The 19,853-nt window shown below is 37.2% G+C and overlaps 1 protein-coding gene across 6 annotated transcripts in view; it reads right to left on the minus strand.

The window, feature by feature from the left end:
* STRN3 (striatin 3) overlaps positions 1–19,853 on the minus strand; it is a 98,747-nt gene that overhangs the window by 60,585 nt on the left and 18,309 nt on the right. Inside the window, exon 1 of one of the 6 annotated variants that reach the window (XM_061159073.1) lies at positions 15,297–15,319. The exons of 4 other annotated variants lie outside the window; for them this stretch is intronic. Coding sequence is in view for 1 of the 2 variants with exons in the window: in XM_061159072.1 (XP_061015055.1) it covers positions 9,138–9,140 (3 nt within the window). In the remaining variant the exon portion in view is untranslated. Of the gene's footprint in view, positions 1–9,137; positions 9,495–15,296; positions 15,320–19,853 lie in introns of those variants that run through there. One more of the 6 variants, XM_061159072.1, reaches the window with a different exon arrangement.

Consider the following 19,853-nt stretch of genomic DNA (forward strand, 5'->3'; position numbering starts at 1 on the left):
CATGAAATTAAAAAGACATTTGCTCCTTGGAAGAAAAGCTATGACCAACCTAGACAACAAATTAAAAAGCGGAGAAATTACTTTGCCAACAAAGGTCTGTCTAGTCAAAGCTATGGTTTTTCCAGTAGTCATGTATGGATGTGAGAGTGGGACTACAAAGAAAGCTGAGCAACAAAGAATTGATGTTTTTGAACTGTGGTGTTGGAGAAGACTCTTGAGAGTCCCTTGGACTGCAAGGAGATCCAACCAGTCCATCCTAAAGGAAATCAGTCCTGAGTATTCATTGGAAGGACTGATGCTGAAGCTGAAACTCCAGTATTCTGGCCACCTGATGCAAAGAACTGACTCCCTGGAAAAGACCCTGATGCTGGGAAAGATTGAAGGCGGGAGGAGAAGGGGATGACAGAGGATGAAACGGTTGGATGGCATCACCGACACAATGGATGTGAGTTTGAGGAAGCTCCAGAAGTTGGTGATGGACAGGGAAGCCTGGCATGCTACAGTCCATGGGGTTGCAAGGAGTCGGACATGACTGAGCCACTGAATTGACAATAAGAAAACACAACAATTATATTTACGTACCCAGTGATATCATCAAACTATATGATGCAAAAACTGACAGAATTAAAGGGAGAAAAAGTTCAATAGCTGGAGTCTTCAATATTCCACTTCAGTAACATATAGAAGTACAAGACCGAAAATAAGTAAATAGAGGATCTGAACAACTCAATAAACCAACTAGATCTAACAGATATATAGGAAACACTCTATCCAACAACAGCAGAATACATTCTTCTCAAATATACATGGGATATTCTCAAAGACAGACCACACATCAGAATACCAAATCAAGCCTAATCAATTTTAAAACACAAATAGCATTAAAAATATTTCCTGTGGGACTTCCTCGGTGGTCCAGTGGTTAAGAATCCACCTGCCACTGCAAGGGACACAGTTTCAATGCCTGGTTCAGGATGATTCCACATGTCACACGCAACTAACGCCCATGCACCACAAGTGCTGAAGCTCACCTGCCCCGGAGCCGGTGCTTGGCAGTAACAGAAGCCACTGCAGTGAGAAGCCAGCATACCGCAGCTAGAAAGGCGCCCCCACTCGCTGTAACTCAAGTTCATGCGCCAACAGAGACCCGGCAGAGCCAAATAAATAAATATATTTTTTAAAATTCTTATGGTCACAGTAGATGAAACTAGAAATCAATAACAGAAATAGAAACTTGAAAAAGCCACAAACCCTTGGTAATTAAACAACACACTCTTAAATAACTAATAAAACAAAGAAATCAATAGGAAAATTAAAAAATACTTAGGAATGAAAATAAAACACACCAAACTTACCAAAACTTATGAGACACAGCAAAAGCAGTGCTAGATGAAAAACTTACAGCTTATATATAAAGGCCCACGTTAAGAAGCGAGAAAGAACTCAAATCAACAACCTAACTTTAAAACTTAAGAAATTTCAAAAAATGAACTAAACCCAAAGCTAGCAGAAGGAAAGAAATAATAAAGATTAAAGCACAGAAACAAAATGGAGAAGAGAAAAATAGAAAAAAAAAGTCAACAAAATCAAAACTTAGTTCTTCATAAAGATCAACAAAATCCACAAACAGTTACCTGGGTTGACTAAGGAAAAACTCAGAAAAGAAAGGCGGGGGGACATTACAACCAAGTCTACAGAAATAAAATGGATTAATAAAAAGGATAAATAAAAAGGATTATACTTGTATAGTACCACAAACAACTGTACACCAACCAACAAATTGGATAACCTAGAAACATAGAATTCACCAAGAAAGAATAATGAAAAAAAGAGAAAAACTGTAAAAGGCCTATAATAAAAAGATTAAACTAATAATTAAAAATTTCCCTACAAAGAAAATCTCTGGGCTGATTGCTTTACTAGTGAATTCTACCAAACATTTAAAAATTTAACACAAATCTTTAAAACATCTCCCAAAATATTAAAGGGACATTCCTTAGTTCAATGAAGCCAGTACTGCCCCAAAAGACAAAGTTAAAAAACACTGCAAGAAAACACAGATACTGATCAGTATAAATACTGATGCAAAAATTCTCAAGAAAATACCAGTGTATCAAATTTAGCAGCATATTACAAAGATTACAAATCATGACCAAGAGAGATTTATCCCTGGAACGCAAGGATGGTTCAACATAAGGAAACCAATGAATATAAAATACTACATGAAAAGAATAAAGGAGGAAAAAAACTGACCATTTCAACTGATGAGAAAAAGAATCTGATGCAACTAACAGCTTTTTCTTAAGAAAAAAAAAAAATTGTCAATAAACTAGGAACAAAAAGGAAACTCTCACAACATAATAAAAGCCATTTATGAAAAACTACAATGAACATCATACCAAGACTAAAAGTCTCTACTCAAAAATCAGAACAAGGGTGCCTGCTTACAACACACTTGTTCAACTTAGTACTAGAAATCATATACAGAACAATGAAGCAAGGAAAATGAAAGGGACCTAAGTTAAAAAGGAAGAAGAAAAATTATCTCTGTACAGATGATGCTATATGTAAAACAAATCCAAAAGATTCCACAAGTCTGTTACTACAAATTAAGAAAATACCAGGTCACAGTCAACACACAAAAATCAACAGCATTCCCATACTCTATCAATGGACAACCATGAAAGAAAATTATGAAAACAATTCCATTTACAAAAGCACCAAAAAGAACAAAATACTTAATGTAACACTTATAAAAGGTGAAAGACTGCTAAAATAAAAACTAAAAGTATCGCTGAATGAAATTAAAGACAGAAATAAGTGTAAACACATTCCACATTTGTGAGTTAGAAGACTATTACTAAAATGTCAATACTACCCAACAAATCTACAGGTTCAGTGAAATTTCTATCAAAATCCCAAGGTACTCACTGGGTCTATGTATTATCATCTGAGCTATCCAACAATCAGTATATACTGATTATCACATATTAATCTAAAAAAATTTTTTTGACACTGACAGCACAGCAATTTTTAAATTGCAAGACCACTAGAGGTCACTAGTGCACAACATCTAGCACTGACTCAGCTAAAATACTATCAACCTGAAGTATTTGTTAGTGTAGTTTCCAACATTTCTAAAATAAGAGTATTTTACTTAAAATAAAAACTTAACAAAACCTTTTATTGTAAGATTTTTCCTACTTTAAGCAACATTTAAACTGAATGCAAACACTAGATATAGGTGATTTTATCTAATGATTTTAAAACATTCTTTAGAATTCATTAAAAAAACAGAAATATTTGGAAACTACAACATCATTAAGCTCAAATTAACAGATAAGGAACTGAAAAGTGTTAAATACTTTAGATATGGAAGAAAACTGAACACAAAGTCAGGTTATAGCAACTAATAAATTCATAATATTAATATTTAAAATAGTATGCTCTCAACAAATGTTAGTACCTTCTTCCCTTAAGGGGCAACTCAAGTTATACAGGTGATTCTGTTCTAAGCACTTAAATATTTGGGGTTAAGCCGTGTTCAACTGTAAATAATTCAAGGTACAAGTATGGAGTCAGGTGACCCATGGAATTTTATATGAATGCAAAATACATAAAAGTAATTTATAGAAGTTTCAAAAAACAGCTAATTAGAAATATCAAGGAGGCTAGATTTTACACACACAAACACACTTAGATTCATGATTCAGTGTGTTGAGGAACTGGAACTTCACAGAAATTTTTGTATAACCATCCTGAAATTCAAGCACTCAGTCCCCACTTAACAAGGTACGGTACACTCAAAAAGTATACTGTACAGGATACTAAAAAAGTATACTATCTTTTTAAGAATGAACCAAAAAAGCGTGCCTGCAATAGCCTGTAAGATTTTTCGTAAAAATAACCTTTTCCAATTTTATATATAGCTAACAATTAAGACTGTGGATCACAATAAACTGTGAAAAATTCTGAAAGAGATGGGAATACCAGACCACCTGACCTGCCTCTTGAGAAACCTGTATGCAGGTCAGGAAGCAACAGTTAGAACTGGACATGGAACAACAGACTAGTTCCAAATAGGAAAAGGAGTATGTCAAGGCTGTATATTGTCACCCTGCTTATTTAACTTATATGCAGAGCACATCATGAAAAATGCTGAGCTGGAAGAAGCACAAGCTGGAATCAAGATTGCCGGGAGAAATATCAATAACCTCAGACATGCAGATGACACCACCCTTATGGCAGAGAGTGAAGAGGAACTGAAAAGCCTCTTGATGAAAGTGAAAGAAGGGAGTGAAAAAGTTGGCTTAAAGCTCAACATTCAGAAAACTAAGATCGTGGCATCTGGTCCCATCACCTCATGGGAAATAGATGGGGAGACAGTGGAAACAATGTCAGATTTTATTTTTGAGGGCTCCAAAATCACTGCAGATGGTGACTGCAGCCATGATATCAAAAGACGCTTACTCCTTGGAAGGATAGTTATGACCAACCTAGATAGCATATTAAAAAGCAGAGACATTACTTTGCCAACAGAAGTCCATCTGGTCAAGGCTAAGGTTTTTCCAGTGGTCATGTAGGGATGTGAGAGTTGGACTGTGAAAAAAGCTGAGTGCTGAAAGACTGATGCTTTTGAACTGTGGTGTTGGAGAAGAGTCTTGAGAGTCCCCTGGACTGCAAGGAGATCCAACCAGTCCATCCTAAAGGAGATCAGTCCTGGGTGTTCATTGGAGGGACTGATGCTGAAGCTGAAACTCCAGTGCTTTGGCCACCTCATGCAAAGAGTTGACTCATTGGAAAAGACCCTGATGCTGGGAGGGTTTGGGGGCAGGAGGAGAAGGGGACGACAGAGGATGTGATGGTTGGATGGCATCACCAACTTGATAGGCATGAGTTTGTGTAAACCTCAGGAGTTGGTGATGGTCAGGGAGGCCTGGCGTGCTGCAATTCATGGGGTCGAAAAGAGTCGGACATGACTGAGCAACTGAACTGAACTGAACAATTAGAAGGAAATGAGAAACACAAAATACTAAGATTTCCAGAGACAAATAAAACTTGTACTTTTTAAATCTCTGCTATTTATAAATGAGCCTAATACAAAATTTAACAGAAATACTACAACCATCCTCTAAAATTCCAACGTAATTTTACATGGTAAGAGTTGGTTTAAGGCATAAGAGGCTTTCAATTTTAAACAATCAAATCTGTATTTCATTAAGGTCTCATTTATCTGACATTTGAAAGCATAAATCTCCAGGTATAAGCCCATTTTCTATAAACAGAAGAATTTATCCTTCAAGGTGTAAAACCATAAACCATTTTAATGGACTTTTAAAAAACACGTTTAGGGAACTCCTTGGGCTTCCCTGGTGGCTCAGTCAGTAAAGAATCTGCCTGCAGCGCAGGAGACCAGGGTTCGATCCCTGGGTCCAGAAGATCCTCTGGAGTAGGAAATAGCAACCCACTCCAGTATTCTTGCCTGGAAAATCCCACGGACAGAGAAGCCTGGCAGGCTACAGCCCATGGGGTCGCAAGAGTCGGATGTGATTTAGCCACTACACCACCACCATACTGGCAGTCCAGTGGTTAAGACTATGCATTTTCACTGTCATCGCCCAGGTTCAACACCTAGTCTGGGAACTAAGATCCTGCAAGCTGTGCAGCATGGACAGATAAATAAATTCATAAATAAGTAAAGTTAAAAAAAAATTTTTTTATATAGAAAAAATAAAAGCACATGTTTAGTGACATCTTGACTAATTTAAAAACCTTTTATAAATGGGATCTACTTAAACTCAAAAGCTTTTGCACAGCAAAGGAAACGATAAACGAAAAAAACCACAGACTGGGAGAAAATATTTGCAAATGATGTGACCAACAAGGGATAAATCTCCCAAATTTACAAATAGCTCATGAAGCTTAATATGATCAAAACCAACAACTCAATCAAAAAATGGGTAAAAGACCTAAATAGACATTTCTCCAAGGATAGCCAAGATGCACATGAAAAGATATTCACCATCTCTGTTAGAGAAATGCAAATCAAAACTACAATGAGGTATCACCTCACACCAGTCGAAAAATCCACAAACAATAAATGCTAGAGGGTGTGGAGAGAAGGGAGCCCTCCTAAACTGTTAGTGGAAATATAAATTGGTACAATGACTATGGAGGAAAGTATGGAGGTTCCTTAAAAAACTAGAAATAGAGCTGCTACCATATGAGCGGGCAAGCCCACTTCTGGGCATATATCCAGGGAAAAGACGACCTGAAAGGATACATGCGCTCCACTGTCTATTACAGCACTGTTTACAATAGCCAAGACATGGAAGCAGCCTAAATGTCCACTGACAGGATAAAGATTTGGTACATATGTACAATGAAGCATTTCTCAGACTTTAAAAAGAATGAAATAACGCCATTTGCAGCAACAATGGATGGACCCTAGAGAGTGTCATACTGAGTGAAGTCAGTCAGACAGAGAAGCAGAAACATCGTATGACATCCCTTAAATGCAGAATCTACAAAGACACTATACAAATCTACTTATTTACAAAACAGAAGCAGAGCTCAGACTTCCCTGGTGGTCCAGAGGTTAAGAATCCACCTGCCAACAACGCAGGGGACACGGGTTCAGCCCGTGGTCCAGGAAGATTCCACATGCCACGGGCAACTAAGCCCATGCATCACAACCACTGAACCCCACGTGCTCTAGAGCCCATGTTCCACAAGAGAACCAGCACAGACATCATCAACATCACGAAGACTTCACAGCAACACCAAAAAAAATATAAACAAAACCCAGAAACAGACTCACAGACTTAAGAGAATGAACTTAATGGTTGCTGGGGGCTGGAGGGTTGGGTTGAGGAATGGCAGGGGAAAGGAATAGTTAGGGAATTTAGGATGGGCAGGTACACAATGCTATATTTAAAATGGATAACCAAGTTGTGAGACATCAATGAAGGCAAGCACCTTTACACACTAGACGGTGGTGACATGATCAATGAATGCCCTGTGCTTCAGTCCCAACTGCTACTGGCCCTAGCATCAAGAAGTGGGACTTGGAGGGCAAAATCATTTTGGATGAACTGAAGCAAGAAGTTATCAATACCAGTAGCAAGGCAGAGCCTCCCCAATGTACCTCTGGCCTGGGGTATGCTGACGGCCAGATTCTATTCGCTGGCTACCTGTAAACCTGCTGCGAGTTTGGCAGGTGACCACTGGCACCCACTAGAAACAAACATGGCAGAGCTTTAAAAATTTAAAAGAATGGATACATGTACAGGAATGGCTGAGTTCCTCTGCTGTCCACCTGAAACCATCACAACATTGTTAAATGGCTATACTCCAATACAAAATAACAAGTTTAATTGGAAAAAAAACAGTAAAATTAGTACTACCTTTCCAAAAAAAGATATGTTACAAATAACATCAATACAAATTCATAAAGAGACTAAAATACTGCGAAAGCCAGTAACGTTAATGGCAGTGATTTAGATCTGCAGAATAACAATAGATTGACACATCCCCTTAGCTGCACAGAACCATTCCTTATTAGCTTATAACCTTATCAGTTTATCCTATTTTGTACCAGACTAGGAAGCGATAAGAATAAATGTACACTACTTGTCTGACATACTTTATTGCTACTTATGTATCTTTGAAAAGAGAACGAAATTCTTTTAAGAATACAGCTCAGTATAAATTTTTTAAAAACTAAATGGGGAAAGCTTCTATATAAGCCACTATCAGATTTTATTATTTGCTTCATATCTGTGCTGACAAGACTGATTCTTTGGGGAAACCAGTAACAAAAGAAGGTTGACTTAAAAGAAAGATTACTGTACTACTATAAAAGAGCAAAATGGCTTTTACATGACTACAATTAGGAAGGGAACATTTTTCTTGTTACTACTGGAAGGCAAACTTTTGTTCTCAAGACTGTTATGTTTCTTGAAATTTTTTTAACCCCCTAAGAGAGATTTCTAACTTTTTAATGAAAATAATTACAAATAAGAATTTTATAAGTGAGTTTTCAAGAATAGCTTAATTTATTATCATTCCTCTCAAAGTACTTCTAATAATCAATTATGGTTATACTAATCAGGAATGCAAATCAATAACCAGTCAGAATGGCCATCAAAATATTTACAAGTAATAAATGCTGGAGAGGGTGCGAAGAAAAGGGAACTCTCCTACACTGCTGGTGGGAATATAAACTGGTACACAGCCACCATGGAGAACAGTATGGAAGTCCCTTAAAAAACTCAAAACAGAGGCTTCCCTGATGACTCAGTGGTAAAGAATCCACCAGCCAATGCAGGAGACACGGGTTTATCCCTGAACTGGGAAGATCCCACATGCCATGGAGCAACTAAGCCCATGTGCCACAATTATTAGCGCCTGCATTCTAGAGCCCTGCGATCTGCAACTACTGAGCCCATGTCTCTGGTTTGAGAAGATCTGCTGAAGAAGGGACAGGTACCCACTCCAGTATTCTCGGGCTTCCCTTGTGGCTCAGCTGGTAAAGAATCCACCTGCAATGTATGTGGGAGACCTGGGCTTGATCCCTGGGTTGGGAAGATCCCCTGGAGAAGGGGAAGGCTACCCACTCCAGTATTCTGGCCTAGAGAATTTCATGGACTGTATAGTCCATGGGGTTGCAAAGAATCGGACATGACTGAGCGACTTTCACTTGCTTAAAAGGTACATCCTTGAGGATGTAAGGTAGACCCATATTGGTGTTTCTGTCACGGCTGATTATGACATGAACCGGACTGTTTACTGGGCAGTGGGTAACTTTAAAGAACAGAATTTCCAAAATAAAAACAAAAATTTTTGTACATGTATTCTTTTAGGTAAGGAGCTTGTGTCAGGGGTAGTAACAAAGATTGAAGAACCTTGTAATGAACTGAGCTTATTAAAAGACCCTGCAACTGCTGAAGTCTGTGCATAGAGCCCATGCTCTGCAACAAAAGAAGTAAAGGCAATGAGAAGCCCAACACAGTAACTAGAGATTAGCCCCTGCTCACCAGGACTACAGAAAAGCACACAAAGCAACAAAGACCCAGCACAGCCAAAAATTAATTAAATTTAAATTATATTTTAAAAAAGTCTAAAAACAGAGTTACCATATATGATCCAGCAATCCCACTCCTGGTAATGTATCTGGAAAAGATGAAAACTCTTAACTTGAAAACATACGTGCATCCCAATGTTCACAGCAACACTATTAAGAGTAATTAAGTGCCCATCACCAGACAACTGATTTAAGATGTATTGTGTGTGTGTTTATATATATATACAGTGAATACACACTGAAATATTACATAAATATATACACTATATGCACCAACATGGATCAACCTAGAGAATATCATACCAAGTTCAGAGAAAGATAAATATTATATATTACTTACATGCGAAATCTAAAAAATTATACAAATGAACTTATTTACAAAACAGAAACAGACTCAAAGACAGAAAACAAATTTAAGGTTACCAAGTGGGAAGTGTGGGGATAAATTAGGAGTTTATGATTAAGAGATACAAACTACTATATATAAAATAAACAACAGGACCTACTGTATAGCACAGGGAACTACATTCAGTGTCTTGCAATAACCTATAATGGAAAAGAATCTGAAAAAATATACATATATACATGTATATGCATATACATATTTTAAAATGAATCTTTTTGTTGTACACTTGAAATTAACACATTGTAAATCAACTATACTTTGGGGAAAAAAGAGACTAAACAAAAAAATGTATATTTAGGCTTTTTTGGTCAAATCATGTCCACATGTTGTAATCTGTTATGTTTCTTAAGGAGGGGGAATCTTAAATAATTTGTGATGATAGAAGGCAGAAGAGTAGTTACTTCTAGGGGCCAGTGCGGGTGGGGGGATGCTGGTGCAGATTGACTAAGTGAAAAGGAGATAGACACATCTGGGGCACTGGCAACATTACCGTGATTTGAGTGGTAGTTACACTGGTGCACAATTTGTGAAAATTCATCAATCTGTGTTTAAGACTGGAGTATTTTCCTAAATGAATATAATTTATACTTCAATTTACAAGTTCAGGCAGAAATACATTAAAAATATCACTCAACACATACCTCAATGCCAAAATATTATCTCTGGGTGCCTGGATAAGCAATTTTTGTTTTCTTGTCTAGACGTTTCTACAGTCAGTTCTCCACAATTAAAAGAAAAATATTTTTAAAAATCAAGAATGCCACTAGGACTTTCCTGGTGGCATAGTGAATAAGAATATGCCTGGCTGTGCAGGGGACACGGGTTTGATCCCTGGCTGGGGAAGATTCCATACGCCACAGAGCAACTAAGCATGTGCACTGCAACTACCCAGCCTGAGTGCTGCAACTAATGAAGCCGGCACACTCGAAGGCTTGCAAAATAAATGAAAAAGTAATATTTCACACACACACACACACACACACACACACACACACACACACACACAGAACGTTGCTATTGGGAACTTCCAATAGTGGTTAGGACTTGGGGCTTTCACTGAGGTGGCCCAGGGTTCAATCCCTTTCCATGAACTAAGATCATGTAAGTCTCAGCGCAGTCAAAAAAAAAAAAAAAAATTGCTATCAATTTTAACATGCTCTCTAAAGATTCATTTATCTTCTCTCTGCTCACACTAATAAAAATATAACTTTTTTCTCCCACACAATTTGTCCTCCTGCTGAATTTCAGGTTTTGAACAGCTCTGTTACTAGTTAAAACAAATGAATATTAAAATCCAACTTTTGTTCCCTGGCTAAATAGAGTTTATATGTGCATTTTCCATAATATGTAGTGGTCTATATGCAATACACTGGTGTATGTGGAATGCACCTAAGCATGTGAGATACACCACACACACACACACACAGTGTGAGCAGTCCTTCACATAAATAACTCCCTTAGCACTGGTGTATGTGCAATGCACCTGTCTAAGCATGCAAGATACACCCCCCCCCACACACACACACAGTGTGTGAACAGTCCTTCACATAAATAACTCCCTTGGCAAAACTCTGCTCAAATATCATCTTCTCAATGAGACCTATCCTAACTAATCCTTTAAAAATTACAAACTGCCCCACATATCCATATATTCTCAATTGCTCTAACCCTCCTCTACTTTTTTTCTTACCACAACACTTTTTCGTTTTCTAACAATAATTTCTTATCTATTCATACAGTTTTCCAATTAACTTATTGACATATTATTGCTTGTCTCCTCCCTTCAGTTCTATGAGAGCAGCAATCTTTGACTGCTTAGTTCATGGTTATACCCCAAACATTTGGAAAAGTGTGGGGCAACTAGCAGGCCAGAAAGAAAGGGGATGGGATGGGTGGGAAAGAAGGATAGGAAAAAAAAAAAAGGCCTGTGCAAAGTTCAATGACATACTGAGATGGATGAGAATTAGACAGAAAATTATGGTGACAAACAGCATCTTATTAAGATTATAAATTAAAATTAGTGAAATATCTTCTCAAGAGTAAGGATTCAGAACTTCTATACTCAGCTGCTTTCATCATAATTACCTTCATACACATTTGTATTTCTCTATTATATAATAATGTGAGTGAACTATGAGTTGTGCCTGACCCCAAAACAAGTATTTATCTACTAACAGATTTATATTGACTAGATCTCACCAGGTAGATCATAACCAGTCCTTCACAAATACTTATACTAAACAGCAATCTGTGAAAACTGCAACTTACAAAACAAATTAGGAGGTTTTTCATTACAAGACTCACTATGGAACTTTTTTTTTAAGTTAATAAATGCATTCAAAGGAATTCAATATAACATGAAAAGCAAAGTGAATCTTTGAAGATTGAAGTGATCAAAATTTCCTCCCAAGAGTTGATGGTATCAAACACTTTATTCAGAAGAAACCTAATTCCTATCATTATAACTGATAATATTTTTCTTCTACACGAAATCTCCCCTTCCTTCCTTGCTTGCGTGCGTGCGCGCGCACACACACACTATGCCTGCACCTTCCTTAAAATGTTCATAAAGTTTAAGTAGGTACTTTTAAGTAATCTAACATCAACCTTTTCAACTTACAACTCTGAAGCACAGAGATTCTCAAACTACAACAATATACATACCTCTTAAAAAAGGAGAAATGTTTCTTCAGTTTGTAAAAATTATAATTCTACTGTTACTTAAACCAACACAAACATAAACCTTTTAAAATTAGTTTCATTGGAATAGAGTTGATAAACATAAATATTTAGGTAAACTCTTTTACACATACAAATCTTACATAAATATAAAGCCAAATAAACCAAAAACTAAATACAAACCATCTAACAAAATTCAACTGAACACAAACACTTAAAAATAAATGGCATGGCTTTGCTGAATAAATCTTTGCTCATAACACAAAAATGGCACTAACTGCATTACCATAAGCCTCTTTTAGATTGTAATGCTTGTACTAAATGTCTCGTGATAATAAGGCATGTAAAATGTTCTCAATTTCACATTATAATAAAACATTAATTCAACATGCTGAAAAAGCATTTGGTCTCCACTAAAAACTCAAAGGCCTCTTACTCATTAAGGCTGGTACTTCTATTCTTTTCCTTACTTTTACCACCTAACAATCAAAACAGTAACACCTGGCACCACCAAAACCAAATACAAATACACATTCTAACCACAGCATTAAATGAAAGCATTTAATTGTGAATCAGATAATCCAGAACACGTTTAGGACAATCTACCACAGAAAATAAAATTGGTAAATTTTAAAATTCTTCAATGTATGGCAAAAACCACTATAATACTGTAAAGTAATTAGCCTCCAACTAACAAAAATAAATGAAAACAAATAAAATAAAATTCTACCGCACTTTCAGACCTTATCTGGTAATCATATGTCCACTGTATGATCCTAGCAGCAAAAAAGTGAAGAGTTTCCACTATCTGGTAACCCACAGCCATCATGAAGAAATTTCCAAACCTAAGTCCAAAATGAATTCAGGACTGATGAAAACGATATACTCCAAAAGCTGACTTTATTATTAATGCTGTTGTCACTGAAGCATTTACAAACTATTTACCATTATTCTCAGGAGGAGCAAGAAAATGACTTTTTTAAAGGCTATAAAAATCTCTTGCTCAGTTTCAGAAACCTGATAGTCTCTTCTTAGAAATTACTATAAGAAACTAATTAAGGTAAGGAGTACTGATAAAAGGATACTAGTTTAGGAGTTTGGAGACTTACATTCTAATCCTTGTCACTAACTAGCTTCAAAACCCCTCAGGCTCACTCATTCCCAGCTTCCTCATCTGTCAAAAGAGAGGGCAGAATTAGATGTCTTCTTAAGACAGAAATGGTATGGACCTAAGAGAAGCAGAAGATATTAAGAAGAGGTGACAAGAGTACACAGAAGAACTGTACAAAAAAGATCTTTATGACCCAGAAAATCACAATGGTGTCATCACTCACCTAGAGCCAGACATCCTGGAATGCCAAGTCAAGTGGGCCTTAGGAAGCATCACTACGCAACAAAGCTAGTAGATAGCAGGAGTGATGGAATTCCAGTTAAGCTATTTCAAATCCTAAAAGACAATGCTGTCAAAGTGCTGCACTCAATATGCCAGCAAATTTGGAAAACTCACGACTGGAAAAGATCAGTTTTCATTCCAATCCCAAAGAAAGGCAATGCCAAAGAATGTTTAAACTACCGCAAAATTGCACTCATCTCACACGTTAGTAAAGTAATGCTCAAAGTTCTCAAGCCAGGCTTCGACAGTACATGAACCATAAACTTCCAGATGTTTAAGCTGGTTTTAGAAAAGGCAGCGGAACTAGACATTAAATTGCCAACATCCGCTGGATCATGGAAAAAGCAGGCAAATTCCAGAAAAACATCTACTTCAGCTTTATTGACTACGCCAAAGCCTTTGACTGTGTGATCACAACAAACTGTGGAAAATTCTTCAAGAGATGGGAATACCATACCGCTTGACCTGCCTCTTGAGAAATCTGTATGCAGTTCAAGAAGCAACAGTTAGAACTGAACATGGAACAACAGACTGGTTCCAAATTGGGAAAGGAGTACATCAAGGTTGTATACTGTCACACTGCTTATTTAACTTATATGCAGAGTACATCATGAGAAATGCTGGGCTGGATGAAGCACAAGCTGGAATCAAGATTGCCCAGAGAAATATCAGTAACCTCAGATATGCAGATAACACCACCTTTACGGCAGAAAGCGAAGAGGAACTGAAGAGTTTCTTGATAAAGGTGAAAGAGGAGAGTAAAAAAGTTGGCTTAAAAATCAACATTCAGAAAACGAAGAAAATGGCATCTGGTCCCATCACTTCATGGCAAATAAATGGGGAAACAATGGAAACAGTGACAGATTTTATTTTTGGGGGCTCCCGAATCACTGCAGATGGTGATTGCAGATATGAAATTAAAAGACACTTGCTCTTTGGAAGAAAACTTATGACCAACCTAGACAGTGTATTAAAAAGCAGAGACATTACTTTGCCAACAAAGGTCCATCTAGTCAAAACTATGGTTTTTCCAGTGGTCATGTATGGATGTGACAGTGGGACTATAAAGAAAGCTGACCACTGAAGAATTGATGCTTTTGAAGTGCAGTGTTGGAGAAGACTCTTGAGAGTCCCTTGGACTGCAAGGAGATCCAACCAGTCCATCCTAAAGGAAATCAGTCCTGAGTATTCATTGGAAGGACTGATGCTGAAGCTGAAACTCCAATACTCTGGCCACCTGATACGAAGAACTGACTCCCTGGAAAAGACCCTGATGCTGGAAAAGATTGAAGGCAGGAGGAGAAGGGTACAACAGAGGATGAGATGGCTCAATGGCATCACAACTCAATGGACATGAGTTTGAGTAAACTCTGGGAGTTGGTTATGGACAGGGAGGCCTGGTGTGCTGAAGTCCATGGGATTGCAGAGTCAGACACGACTGAGAGACTGAACTGAACTGAACTAAGACCCGCTAGTTGTAAATTTCAATTTCCAATATTAGCATTTCAGGATTCTATGATGACATTCTAGTTATTAAAATGGTAACTAATTACACAAATCAACGGTAAACTAGCTCAGTTTTTCAAAAATGCCTTAGGAAAAATTGTCCATCTTATTATGAATAAAAATGTATATAGTTCTTGAATTATATTTCACAGCTCTCTCATAAAAAACTTACTAAAATAACAATTTTAAAACATTTTATAAAAAAATTTATAATCAGAAGAACTCACATGAAGCTATATGCAGCAGATACTGAAGTGCTATGCAGATCTCCTTTCAGAAGTGAAGGATTTCTTGTCCAGCTGCTGGAAAACAGCCTTCACCTGTCAGGTCTTTTCAGGAAGTGCCTCAGCTAAAGACAGCTGCATGCCTGAGCAGCCTTCATGGAGTAGCTGATCAAACAGGTGTTTAAGGGCCCAATACCTTGTCACAATTTTGAACAACTCAGCAGGTTATTCCAGCTTCAGAGTCTCAAGGGGGTAACAGTGACTTTTGTTGATAATACAATTCAGCACAATTTATCCTTTCTGCTTCCTTTCTACTCCTTCTACAGATGTTGATCCTAAGAACATTCCTTAATAAACTTCTGTATGTTAATCACAGTTAACATACTTAGGAACCCAACTTGCAGCCACTGGTGAGGAGATGATAGAATAGGCTAAAATAAAGCTTTGCAGTTGGGTCACCATACACACAGCCACCCAGCTGGCAAAGGACACTGTCACTGGTGATGAATATACAGAACCCTAGCACAAAGTGGCAGTGCAAAGCTTCCTCCCAGGAAGCTTCAACTGTTGGTAAACTGGGTATTTTCCTGTGGAGAGAATGCAGATATTGGCAAACTTTTCTCTTTTTTAAATAGGACCAGATAGTATTTCATATTCTTTTTTGTTGTTTCTGCTTTACAACTCTTTAAAAATAGGGCATGACAAAAATAGGCAGGCCCCAGAGTGGGTTTGGCCTGCAAGTCAGTTTGCCAATCCCTGAACTTAGAAAGTACAATGTACCAGATATTTGAGAAATATAAAGAAAATAGTAATTATCAAGACCATGAAAACGGGTTGTTGCTGCTAAAGGCAACTGACTCTTCAGAAAAACATAGCGGGAGGTAAAAATGAGTAAGAGGAATTAAAAACTAAATGTCAAAAAGCCAGAAGGTTCTTTCGTAGCATAAAATCTCTAAAAAAGGCTAAGAGTCAACCCTTATTGTAAAAGTAGCAGGGCTTCAAAGAAAGTTAAAGTCTATGTCTGCTATGCCAAGGATAAGGCCTGCATACGAAACAAGAACAAATTGGAATCCTGAAAAAATGATACAGAGACACGGACTGATTAACCTGCAAGTTCTCAATCCTCAGGTTCCTTGAGTCCTCTGAGCTTGGAGAAGGAATCCACACATTCGTAAATGCAGTTGATATTCCCATCAGCAAGAATTACCAAGTAAAGACATATAAAATTACCTTCTTCATAAAAGCAGTGAGAATAGCGGCAAAAGCTGGAAGACTCATCTTTTTCAAACTATGAAAATTACAAAAAACTGAAGCAATCTGGGGAATGTGTATTCAGCAATATGGTTAAATCTTGGTAAGAAGAGCAGGCTTTGTGGCTGTTTCCATTCTAACCGCTTCACAGTTTCGTGAAAACCTGCAATCATAGTGAATATCAACAAACACTAGAGGCAGCACAACAGAACTGGAGCATCTTCAAAGTCCTACTCCCAGAGAACTGTCATTATTTGACATGTCTGGTAGTTCCTAGAAGACTCTACTATCAAAGCTATCTTTATGTGACCTGACTCGGAGCTCATCCAGAGTAAACAGCCTTCTTTCTGTTCAAAAACAATCAATTAGAAGCAATAGTCAAACACTGCAGCTGAGATTATGGACAATTTTTGAGGCAAACAACAGCATGGGGCTTTGGAAAGCTCCAGCACATTCTTGGGACTCTAGAAGGCCATACTCACACATAACCTGTGCACATTCTCTGGAAAGAGCTGTGAAAGCCCTTAAATGCTCACCGCTGGCGAACACTTAGGCTCTGTAGAAGCAGGAAAAAACAAACCTATAAATTGCTTAGCTGAGTGTTGAAGGCATGTCTCAACATACACATTGAGGCCTTTAGAAAAGACTAGAAGATTTACATCATTCAGGCATCCAAGGAAACCTATGCCTGTTCATTACTTTAACTACTAAGCTAACTATGCAGACACTTTAGTAACCACATAGAACAGACTTTATAGTATTAATACCAAAAAGTCACTCACGTACATAAACAATCACAGGGAGAGAATATGATTTCTACAGCTGCCACATTATTTAAAATGTCTAGTTTTGACAAAAAATTAAAAGCATGCAAAAAAACAAGAAAGTATATTCTACACAAACACAATGGGGGGGGGGGGGGCGGGCGGGTGAGCACACGTGGCAATATACACTATTCTTGAAGAAGCCCAGACACTGAACTTAACTAGAATAAGACTTTAAATCATTTATTTTAAAACAACTAAAGGAGAGTATGAGAACAATGTCTCAACCAAATTGACAATATTATACAAAAGATATTTTCTAAAAAAGATCAAATAGAAATTATAGGTTTGAGTAATACATAATAAAATGAAAAAGTCGACACAGCAGCTCAATAGTAGATATAAGCTGGCAGAAGAAAGAAACCAGCAAACTTGAAAACAGATCAAGTGACATCAGTCAGTCTGAGAACAGAATAGAAAAGAAAAAAAAAACAGATCAGAGACTCAGAAACCTGTGAGACACCATTAAGAAAACTGATTTACATATAATAGACAGGAGACAAACAAAAGGACAGAGTATTTGAAGAAATTAAGGCCAAAAATTTCTCAAATTTGAAAAAAAAACATATACACATTCAAGAGGCTCAAAAAGTTTCAAACAGGTTAAACTCAAAAGAGATCCACACCAACACGCACGATCAAACTGTTGAAAGAGAAAAAAGCAACTTATCACAAATAAAGGCTCCTCCCAAGACTAACAGCTGATTTATCAGAAATCATGGAGACAGTGGGACGATATATTCAAAGTGGTGTGGAAAAAAGTCAATCAATAATTCTACATCCAACAAGACTTCCCTTAGAATCACAGAAGGCATTCCTAACTAATTAAAACTGAATAAGCTGTTACCAGTAGACTTGCCCTAAAAGAAATACTATTAGGAGCACTTTAGCTGAAATGAAATGACACTATCAAATCCATTATGAAAATACAAAGCACCAGTACAAGTAACTTCATAAGTAACTCCTTTTTTCCTATCTAACTTAAAAGACAAAAACATCAAGTAATAATTAGAAGGATGGTTTATGACTATACAGTGGATAAAGATGTAACTTGTAGGATAATGACAACACAACAGAGGGGGAAGGGAATGGAGCTCTATAGGAAGAAAGTCTTTATATGCTCTTGTAACTGAACTAGCATTCCAACTAGATGAAATGGTAATGATAAGCCCCAGAACCACTATAAAAGTAACAACAATACAGTAAAAGAACAAGGAAGTTACAGTAGTACACTAAAAGATATCTGTGCTTAATTGTTCAGTCATCTCCAACTCTTTACAACCCCATGGACTGTAGCCTGCCAGGCTCCTCAGTGCCTCACACACATCTACTGAGTAAGGTAAACACCCCAAAAATAACCAAATGAACAGTCAGTACAGCTAAACCTTATAAGAAATGTCTCCCATTAAGAGTAGCCTAAGAGAAAGGAAATATGTGCACATGTACAATTTGTAAATTGAAAAGGAGGAAGTTTATATGTTTTCTATGCTCTCTGTTAAGTAGGAGGTAAAAGCAACTGCTGAGTCATAGGGGGAGACAGTAGGGTTGAAGACTTATGGAGAGTAGCTAGTTGCCTTGCACATTTCTATTGAAATTAAAATATAAATCAGATTCAAATTCTGAGCACTACGCCTTATAACAGCAGTCATGTGATTCCACATAAACTGTACACCAAAATTTCATGCATCCTTATAACTAAAAAGTGCTCAGTAAAAAGATTCAGAAGGATCAGTAAAATGAAATGAATGCCTTGAATAGAGTTTAAAAAAAGCATCACACCAGTCTATAACCTTGAAGTACTGAATGTACCAGTTTTATTAAGTAAAAGTCAGTTATATCCATAGATGTGAAAGCAAAGTCTTGAAGAGATATCTGTACACCCATGTTTTAGCAGTGTTATCATAAAAGCTAAAAAGTGGAAATAACCCACATTTCCACCAGCTGACAAATGGATAAGCAAATTGTGGTAATGTGGTAATGTATTTAATAGAATATTATTCACCCTTAAAAATGGGAGGAAATTTTGACACAAGCTACAATGTGGATGAACCTTGAGGACCTAATGGTGAGTGAAATAAACCAGTCAGAAAAAGACAAATACTGATGTATTCGACTTATATGATGTACTTAGAATAATTAAACTTACAGAGACAGAAAATAGAATGATGGCTGCCAGGAGTAGGGGGACAGGGGAATGAATAGTTACCATTAAACAGATATAGGATTTCACTTTTACAGGATGAAAAGGGTTCTAAGGATGAACTATGGTGACGGTTGCACAATATGAATGTACTTAATACCACTGACGTACTTAAAAATGATTGAGACAGTAAACTGCTGTGTTTTTGTTGTGTTGTTCAGTCACGAAGCCATGTCCCACTCTTTGCAACCCCATCAACTGCAGCACAACACGTTTCCCTGTCTTTCACTATCTCCCTGCGTTTGCTCAAAATCATGTACATTGAGTCAGTGATGCTATCCAAAC

Source organism: Dama dama, chromosome 13 (genome assembly GCF_033118175.1).
Source record: "Dama dama isolate Ldn47 chromosome 13, ASM3311817v1, whole genome shotgun sequence".
Lineage (NCBI taxonomy): Eukaryota > Metazoa > Chordata > Mammalia > Artiodactyla > Cervidae > Dama > Dama dama.